Source organism: Labrus mixtus, chromosome 16 (assembly GCF_963584025.1).
Source record: "Labrus mixtus chromosome 16, fLabMix1.1, whole genome shotgun sequence".
NCBI classification, from domain to species: domain Eukaryota; kingdom Metazoa; phylum Chordata; class Actinopteri; order Labriformes; family Labridae; genus Labrus; species Labrus mixtus.
In genome coordinates, this window is record NC_083627.1 from 14800658 (window position 1) to 14810751 (window position 10094).

The 10094-nt window shown below is 41.2% G+C and overlaps 1 protein-coding gene across 1 annotated transcript; it reads left to right on the plus strand.

The window, feature by feature from the left end:
* The first annotated feature begins 2228 nt into the window (after window positions 1-2228).
* Window positions 2229-5903, plus strand: cckb (cholecystokinin b). The gene is made up of 4 exons (XM_061060192.1): window positions 2229-2364; window positions 2950-3070; window positions 3195-3350; window positions 5469-5903. The coding sequence occupies exons 2-4, from the start codon at window positions 2950-2952 to the stop codon at window positions 5600-5602; spliced, it is 411 nt and encodes a 136-aa protein (XP_060916175.1). The 5' UTR covers window positions 2229-2364; the 3' UTR covers window positions 5603-5903.
* Window positions 5904-10094: the final 4191 nt, after the last annotated feature.

Sequence of the window (10094 nt, forward strand, 5' to 3'; positions counted from 1 at the left end):
TACTCATTGTGATGTTACAAAGACCCGACGTTAATCCATCATGAGCGGAGCACTTAGCAACATTTAGCGCAGTGGAAAGAAAAGACTTCCTTTTAAGAGACAGAAATCTTGGTTAAATCCAAGCTCATGATGAACAGCCATCTAAGATTTACAGATAGTGACTTGCAGTAATGTGAAGTGAATGCACAGAGAGAGAGCGAGATAAGAGTTAAAAGTGTTGTTTTTAATGCAGTTTTCTTTGTATCATACAATTATACACAGTTGACCTTTTTTAAATTGTTTTATTACATTTTTTACTGACAATACAAACCAAACATATAACCTAAGATTACAGATAGATTCTACCGGTATAAACGGTCTACCTCTATCATTTCTGTTGAGTCATGTTTTCGCCCGCCTCAAAAATGTCCTTTTTTTTTGAACATATCTCTATATAACTTATATTGATTCATATTAAACAATCAGTGTAGAAACAGATGTTAAAGAAGTGAGCATGAACCTAAACCAACACTCTATCATTGAAGTCTTTGGCTGAACAACCCGAACAATGAGCTGAAAGACGTTTAAGAGCTGACTAATAAGTTCTGTAATAATTAGCTGAGTGACTTCTTTCACATACATGGAAATAAATAAATCCATTGCTCACACATTAAAACCTTGATAATGGCAGCTTTAGGTGTTTCACACAACCTGTGCTAATGTCATTACGTGAACATTACTTGTTGAAGTTTTGGTTAAAAGAGATGTGCGGTCAGAGTCAGATCATGTCTGTTGTCACTGCCGTCCTCATTCACGCACGGCCTGCTCGGACCTCAACCTCTGCAGCAAGGAAGTGTGGACAACAGGAACACGAGGAATACAAAGGAGAAATCCTTCCTGCATCTTATCCCATCTCCCCCTATCCCATTCTTCTTGACAATGAGTAAGGTCTTTTACCTGCTCTTTTGTAAAGCGCCTCGACATAACATCTATACAAATAATGATTGATTGATTGATTGAGTGTGTCTTTAAGTGGCCTGCGTCCGCTGTCATGACAAGTGAAGAATTAGACAGACAGTTTCAAATCTTAACAGAAATTTGTCACACAGTAAAATGTGATATTGTTTGGTACTTAATTGGCATCAAATAAACACTCATCTTGATTTAATTGAATATGAGTGCTCAAGGATGAAGTTTTTTTAACGTGTGTGTGTGTGCGTGTGTGTGCGTGTGTGTATCCAGTGAGCTTTCCATTTCAGATCTGTCACACATCTCTCCTCATTAGACTACAGCAGTACAGGGATGTCTAGTTCCCTCCTCTATCAATCCCTTCTGGATGTTATCCTTGGTTAACATCCTCACTGATGCTACATTTTCCTGTCCACATTATCTCAGCAGGTACAGACAGCTCCGGTGCAGTCGCAGATATCTTAATCCTGACACGCATCAGTGGGCTGTCTGTCTCATTAATAGAAACATTAACTCACAACAGCTGATCGATAGCTATTGACCCAGGCTACACACCTGCATGATCGATGGGCTGGGTTAATCCTGGGTGGTTAGCGAGAGAGAGAGAGAGAGAGAGGCGTGGGGAGAGGTTGCGAGGTAATAGGTGGATGGTGGAGATGTCTCAGTTTGAGCTCAGTCGCCTGTTAAATGAACAGAACTGAATATCCCCCCTTTGCTTCCGCCCACTTTTCAGTGTGAACATGTACTGACATCCAGTACATGTGGGGGGTGTGGGTGTGTGCACGGATACACACACCCACACATGCTAGAGCACACAGCCGCCCACAGTACCCCCCCTGCTCCCCCCCCCCCCCCCCCAACTGGCACACACACAAAAACATTCTCCTTAAATGGATTGGACTGTTCAAATTGTGTACTGAATACTGCTAAATAAAGAAATGATTAATATTTCATCAGTATTTATAAGCTTCACTTTGAAACAAGATGATGCGCTCTTATGTGCACGACACACTGAAACACTCTTTTACACACACACACACACACACACACACACACACACACACACACACACACACACACACACACACATTATTAATGCATGTCAACAAGGCAGCCCCTGACATGGAACTTAATGATGAGCAAACAGACAATAAAACACTAAAGGATGGTGTTGTGTTGTTGAGCTTGTAGCAAATTCACTCACATTAGGCTTGCAAGCACACCGAGGAATACACAGGATGTACGCTGAGGCAACACACACACACACACACACACACACACACACACACACACGAAGCACACACACACACACACACACATACAGGGAGTATAAAAGGGGCATCCTTCCCACTCAACAGAGAAGTGCTCTCCTCACTCTCACACACTCGTCCAACGTACTAACCCTCTTTTCTCAAGGTAAGAAAGACATTTTTTTTCTTTTTAAGATAATCCTAGAGATCGGATATTTTAGCTTTTAAGAAAACTGTTTTTACAGAGTGAATTTTAATTTTACTTTTTACTTTTTTTTTTTGTGAATGAGTTACATTTGTTGTCTAGTAATTTGAAGTTGCTGATGAAGATAGTTCAAGATTGATGAGGATGTATTTGTTTGCTTGTTTTTATTTGACATCATTCATTTATTTCCAGAGATTTTCTCCCAGAGACAAAGTGGAAATGATAAATACTTCCTGCGTGATCACTGGGGTCAGTTTTGACTGAGGATATGAACATGTATCTATCTTCAGTGTGTTGACTACAGTGCTGCCCCTGGATGACAGTGTGAATCTGCTTTTCTGATTCACGCGCCTCTTCTGTACAGTCAGAAATGATCGGTCACTGTGAAAGAGCGGCCGCCTGGCAGATGGTGGATTGTCTGAGCTGTAGTTTCTTACGGTGGAAGATGACAGTCGAGTCAGGAGAACGCCTGCTGTAAACCCAGACTGGCTCCATTCCCAAACACCTTGTCATTAAACTTTCCCTTTGTGCGCCTCTCTGTTCTAGATGACTGCGGGCTTGTGTGTGTGTGTCGTGCTGGCAGTCTTGTGTACGAGCTGTTTGGGGCTCCCTTTCTCCTCCCATGTCCTAGAGGAGGGCCAGCGCTCCATTGCTGCTCCTTCTGAAGGTACACATCACCACAGGCAAAGTCAAACCCACCCTCCTATAACGAGAACTGTTATTCACTTTTACATCTTGTTTTTGACATCGACTCTCTTGTGTGTCTGTCTGTGTTCGTCTTTGTCGAGTAGTTCTCCTCCAAGCTGACTCCCAGACCTTGGGGGAGACCCACCTTCAACACACCCGCTCTGTCCCCCAGCTGAAACCGCTTCCTCTGGCGGAGGAAGATGCAGACTCTCGAGCCAACCTCAGTGAGCTGCTGGCAAGACTCATCTCCTCTAGGAAAGGTGTGTGTGTGTGTCGAGGATGAGCATTTGTGTGTGTTTCCGTTTGTCTATCCCATTAGTTTGGACGTGCGCTTTTCTGTCCTTCTTGTTGCACCTGTAAAATCTAAGAGGACTCAAGAGGTTGGCTGAGTGTATGCATGTGAGTGTGTAAAGAAAAGTATGTGTCATCAACAATATAACCAATAAAGGTTCATTTTCAGAGACAAGTGCTTCACCCCGCCATTCTCCTCCCCTCGGTTTTGCTAATTACTGGAAATCAGCGCACAGCCTGCTTTGTAAAATGAATTAGTGGCTCTGAAAAGCTTTTGTGGTTTGAAAGAGCGTGTATTAGCGTGTACAGCCTTCCGGCCCTTCTGCTCATACCGCCGTACTTCACTTTTTTCACCCTATCCGACTCCCTGTTGAATTTTTTTTTTCTCTCTTAGATCCCAAGAAAATAAGCCTCTACCCTTTTCTCGCGTGTTTCAGCATCCTCATCGCTCTAGCTCACGCTGCCAAAACAGGAACGACTTCAGCTCGGCTCTCAGAAATGGACTTCTACGGCGCACTTCATCTGTTTGGTTAACAACTCACGGGGCGAATTCAAAAAGCTGAGCTCAGTCAGTTAATTGTTAAAGATGAGATTGAAGGTGAAAAAGACAGAAAATGCTCAGATGGAAATTTATTCGTCTTCAGCTGTGATTCATGAATTTTATGTATGAATGTCCACGGTACTAAACTGCCAAGGGATTGTCAGTTTCATGAGAAGTGGACTTTGCCTTAAGTTCTTGTTCATGTTAAACATAAAACTCAACATGTACACATCCACACACATATTCATAATGTTCAGTAGCATAATGTTTGCTAGAAGACGCCAAGAACATAAAATTGCACAACAGCCTCAGAAACTGCGATCAGAGAGTGAAGTCAATAAAATGTTAAAGGGCACATTAAAATTAATAAGCTATACATAAGGGAACATACATCCAAGTTTCCTGCTCCATCGTGCATGTTTGTTTGTGGGAGTCTGTGCTCGTGCGCTCGCTGTTCACTTGCATGTTTCGGTGTAGGAGGTGTCGTTGTCGAGCCTTCTGCAGCCAATCTTCTCAGCACACCAGGGAGGAGAAGCACTGTGTGAGTACGTGTGTGTGTGCTTGTGCACGACTCTGTGCGTGTGTGTGTGTGTGTTGCGTAGGAGGATGTGGGTGGAGTGAAACAGCATCTCTGTGTGCGCTCGATTGATTACCAAACAGATAGCAGTCCTGCTGTTATTCACTTTAAATAAAATATCCGACATTCAAAGTAAAGATAAAAAAAAAATAATAATTACGGGACAGGAGGTCACAGTGAGACAGGGCAGAGGAAAATATGAGAGTGCATAAGTCTCTTCAAAGTAAAGACGCACAATCGCACACATGCAGATTGATGAAACACATGCATGGACACACAAGCAAAGAGGGGGGTAATAGTATGTTTTCACTCCACTGTCCATCTGATGTTGGTTTACTTTGTGCTGTCTGTGCGTGTCTCTGCGAAAGAGAGAGAGGGGAAGAAAAAGAGAGAGAGGGAAATAATGAGAAACAGTTAATTAGAATGTCCAAACCAGCTTCAAAGCAAGAAAAGGACAAACACAAATAGTTACAGAAACCAAACATCATCAGCCATCATGTTTCATATTTTTCAAACATTTCTTTTCTCTGGAAAGTATCAGCAGCAACAAGAAGACACGCCAATTTGGTTATGAACCCAACTAATGCTGAACTGCCATTTTGGATCTGCCCTAAGATCTGACCTAAGAAGCATGTGTCACCAAAATTTCAGTGAAATCATAATTAGTTGTTTCATAAGAACATCATTTGTGTCTAGTCCTGCCCTAAACAGCCAAAATGAAAAAGCCTCCCAGAAAATCTTATTTCAGTCTAATTATCTGTGATACCTCCACTGTTACATTTGCTTACATCTTCTTTTCAAACTCTGAATATTTGAAACGAACTTTCTCCATCTCAAAGTGAGCCAAAACTAAAGCCAGGATCCTCTCATGCCCTCCTTTCTCTGAGGAATACTAATTTCTTCCATCTCTCTGTCTCCTCCACCCACGCATTCTACCACCTCCACCCCTCCCCATCCTCCCCACTTCAGGTTCTGTGCGCAGAAACTCAGCGGCAAACAGAGGCAGCGCAGTGAGCGCCAACCACCGGATAGCAGACAGGGACTACTTGGGGTGGATGGATTTCGGCCGCCGCAGTGCAGAGGAGTACGAGTACTCCTCGTAAAGGGAGATCACCCTTACGTACGGGCACATGAGAAAAAGAAGAAAAAAAAAATAAACCCACGCAAGCTGGCTCCTCTCTGTCTCACAATAAGAGTCTATTTAAGATGTATTTGTTGTACATTTGTTTGTAAAACTGTAATAATGCAATATACATATGCCAAATTTTGCAGAAAAGCTCTCACTGTCCAAGGATTATTCGTTTCTGGTTTTCTCTGGTTTCTTTGTCGTTTGGGCTGGGGAGGATTGGGGTGTTGTCAGGGTCTGTTGAGAGTTACTGGACTGAATAAAGATTGAAAATATCACTCTCTGCCTATCACTTCTTTTAGTATCAGGTCTTCTGCTTGAACCAAATCTTTTAACATTTACATTCAAATTGATTTAGGGCATTTATATAATGTCAAACATGTAATTATCAGTGGCACCGTACTTTAAACTTACTATAATCTCTATTTTAATATGTCTGTGTTGTAATGTTGTATGACAGTGTTATGAACCCTAATGCATCACAGGGCAGACTATGAAATTAGATTCTAAAACTCATCATGAATTGATAACATCACACAGATGCTCATTATGAGGTCAAGTGCCTTCTGAAAGGAATCATCCTTTAACACTCGATGAAATCCTTAGTTCTGGTCCACATTTGATCGAGATTCATAATTAGGGTTGGGCTTAGATCTTTTGTTAAGTGCTTCCCGTTTGTTCTAAAACAACCTCACCATCTCATTTGCTCATGATTTGCTTCCAGACTCATCAAAATCAACCAGAATGATTCTGACAACCAATACACAGAGCTTGACTGGTGGGAAATTGGTGAAGGTTAGGTGAAATAGAGAGAGGGACCCTGTTGAATACTTTTTCCACGCTGTGTGGCAAATGTCGAAACAATGCCAGATTTTAATTAATCTTTTTGACAGAGGGGACGGTGTTGACGGTTTTGGAGCTGTATAACCAAGGGGATTTGTTGTTTTGTGGCATGAATCTGAAATGATTAAACTTCATATGCCTGTTTTTAGCTCCTTCTCTAAAGTGCAAATCAGAAGGGAAAAACTACTTTTGGCAAGAAGATTTATTTACTTTAAATGGATTAAAGAATCTAAGAATCTCCTAAATATTATCAATTCCTTCTGAATTTTTGGAAGAATAAATTATCCCTCCTTATCAAATGGAATATATATATATATTGCAATAGATACTGTTTTTAAAGAGGACATATTATCCCCTTTTTCCACCTTTTCAAACGGTCCCCTGTGGTCTAAATGAAACATCTGTGCTGTGCTTTGGTCAAAATATAACATGAATCAAGCACCAGAGGAGGTTTGTGACCCTGTATAAATCAGCTCTCTCAGAACGCTGCATTTTGGTGTGTGTGTCTCTTTAAATGCAATGAGCCCTCCTGAGTTTTCCCGGTAGACATCACTTCTTCACCAGCGAGAATAAAAATCGCGGCCCTGCGCAAAAGTTTTGTTTTAGGCTGGGGGTGGAGTCCATGGGTGGAGGTTTTTTTTTTTATACCAGAATCCAACTTATGACATCACAAGTTGAGCAAATTTGAAACGGAGCACTTTTCTCTGTGTTGTAAGACTTATACAGACCACAAACAAAGGACTTGATGGATTTATTTCACATTTTGTGGGTCAGTAAACACTCAGGTGGGGATTTTTCATAATACTGTATGTCCCCTTTAAATGCATTTTTTTTATTCTTGTTTGGAGTACTGTTTTGTGAATTGCTCTTTCTGTTGTGATTTAAGATTGTGTTGTTTTGCCTACATTGAAACGGACCAAATTGTTTGATTTTTAATATGTTTGAAGATAAAACCTCAGTCTGCTTACATCAAGAGTGAAGAGTCTCCCATGGGGCCTTTCACCTACTTCTCATCCTCTGCCTGGTTGAGTTTCTTTTGTACTTAAAGGAAGAATGTGCAACTTATTGATCCAGTAGGTGCACCAGCATGTAATCAAAACAAACTGCTTTTTGGCACCTCTACCATTCTGACGCCTCCTCTCTCCTCACAATCGCACGAAAGAGTTTAGCCTAAGCGACGGACAAAAAATGTCCTCTGCTCTAGATGGAATTGCCTGTGGCCTGTATTGTTGTGTTAGCCGCATAATGTTTGTCTCTAGTTTGCACACTTTAGTTAGCTTGTAGCTTCAAATTGCACATAAATTGACATGGAATGACCGTGCTCTAAAAACACACATTAACATAGGATATACTTCATTTTCCGTTGTATTTAGGTGTCTCACATTCTTCTTTAAATGTCAAAAGTTATTTTGTCTTAGCACTATTACAATAGATATTAATAGAATAATGTTATACATTAAATATCCAAGGCAGTTATGCATTGATACTAATCAGAAAAAAAGGCCTTTACTTCATAAAGTGTTTTTGCCTGATGCTACATGATGCATAAAGCTTTTTTTCAGCAGTGGACAAAAACACAACAAATAAAAAGACATAGGACAGTGCAACACAACTTGATGAAATACAACCAAGACAAGAAAAATGTAACTGTTTGTCAAAAAGGACACTGGAATGGTAGCAATATAACTAAAGTGCGATAGTGATGCTGGAAAGTGCAATCATGGTTTAAAGAAGATTAAGTGCATTGATTGCAAGAGGAACATACGAAAATGTTTATCTGTTGGTCTTAGCCCTGGATAGCCTGTACCTCCGATCAGAGGTGAGAATAACAAATTCCTCCAAGAGAGGATGGTCAGAGCGGGCCAAGATCGACTTTCTTCACAACTTGTCTATTCCAGATATCTGACAAGGCAAGCTGCATTGTGCAAAACTGGAAAGACATTTTTTGTTGTGCACTGAAAGGTTGCCATACCGTGAGATAGAACAAAAGGTTAAAATGTGTAATATTGTGGACGTCCATGACTTTGCAGTATGAAGAACCTGAAGGGAGAGATGTCTGATGCTGGGGAAAAAAGGGACATCTTTACAGCCTCACGAAGCAGATGAAAGTCTGTGAATGCTTCAGTCAGGAAGCGGTCCCGGAGATGTTCGAGAATATCTTCAAAAGAACAGCGAGGACGTTATGAGCTTCAACGTCTGTGCTAAATATTGAAACAACTCAAAAACGTTTGGAGATACTGATATTGACTGAATTATTAAAGCAGGCTCAAAATAAATATTTTTAATTGCTTTTGGCTCCACTCGGGAGATCACTTCAGCATGCAGCTTGCTTCAACCTGTAGGACGTATTAGTAAAGGAAAGAGGTGGAATCCACAGCGGTGTTGAATTGTGATGAAGGAGCCCATTATGCTGCTGCTGGCTCCGTGTGTTAAGTGAAAGATGTGTCTGTGTGAGTGAGAGGTGGAGAGAGGGATCGATGAACAAAGCAGGCTTGGTGAATAATTCAGAGAAGTGGTTTTAGATGCCTTGGGGGAAAAAGAGTGTTTGCCGTGTGTTTATAAGTTTGTGTGTGTGTGTGTGTGTGTGTGTGTGTGTGTGTGTGTGTGTGTTTGTGTAAGGCATTGAAGCCACTGGCTTAAACTGGGGTCACACTTGAATCAGAATTGTACAGGGACTTGAGATTCTGAGAGGACCAGGGGAATCGACTCAAACTTTCTGTTTAAAGGGCTGGGGCTGAGCCGTTGGCGTCAAAGGCTCTGGAAAGGTTTAAAGGCTTCTGTGGGACTGCGGGTTAATGTCCCCTCCGTGCTTGTCGGTGTGTCAGAAGATGTACGTGAATGGATGTCTACTTTGCAAATGATGCAAAAAAGGTCAAAGGACAGCGGCATGAACAGCCTACAGCAAGTAGTGTGGAATGATTTGAACACTGATACATGCATAAGTGCTCTGGTTTTCAGTGCTGATGGGAAAGCCACACGCTCATGAAAGTACAGTCATATAAGCTCTAAAGAGTGTGGCTGTAATAAAGATGACGAGCAGATGGTCCTAGCTCTTTCTGGACCATCTATAATTATGGCTTTATACCTACCTACTTCCTTTTATTCCCTGTCCTGTCCATCTCCAAATTTCTATTCTGTAACGTCAAGCGACTTTAGTCAATTCAAAGGCTTTAGACTGGCATCGAAATCAGAGTGTGCTATAAAAGAGATTCTGCTGTCTTTGACGCTCTGGACTGTGCTCCCTGTAAACAATATAATTCCAAGCTAACATCGATCAATACTTTGCCACGTAACACAGCAGCACCTGTTTCAAAGATAGTTAGCAAAACTTATAGTCCTCAAATATTGCTTGCTTACCTAACAGGAGAGCTCAAGGAAGTTCCATGAAGCCTTAAAGGAATAGTCTTTGACAGGAAGTACATAAACACATAAACAGAAAAGAAGCTGATCCTCTATATATTTTGGGAGAAATAAAACAAACAGATACCTTAAATACCACATCCATTTTGAGGACTGGACATGATATTGCTCCTAATAATGTAAGACAAATGTAAAACTTGAATGAAAACTCGATAAGCTAACTCAGAGAAGTTAAAATACACAGCAAAACAGAACAAATCTGACCA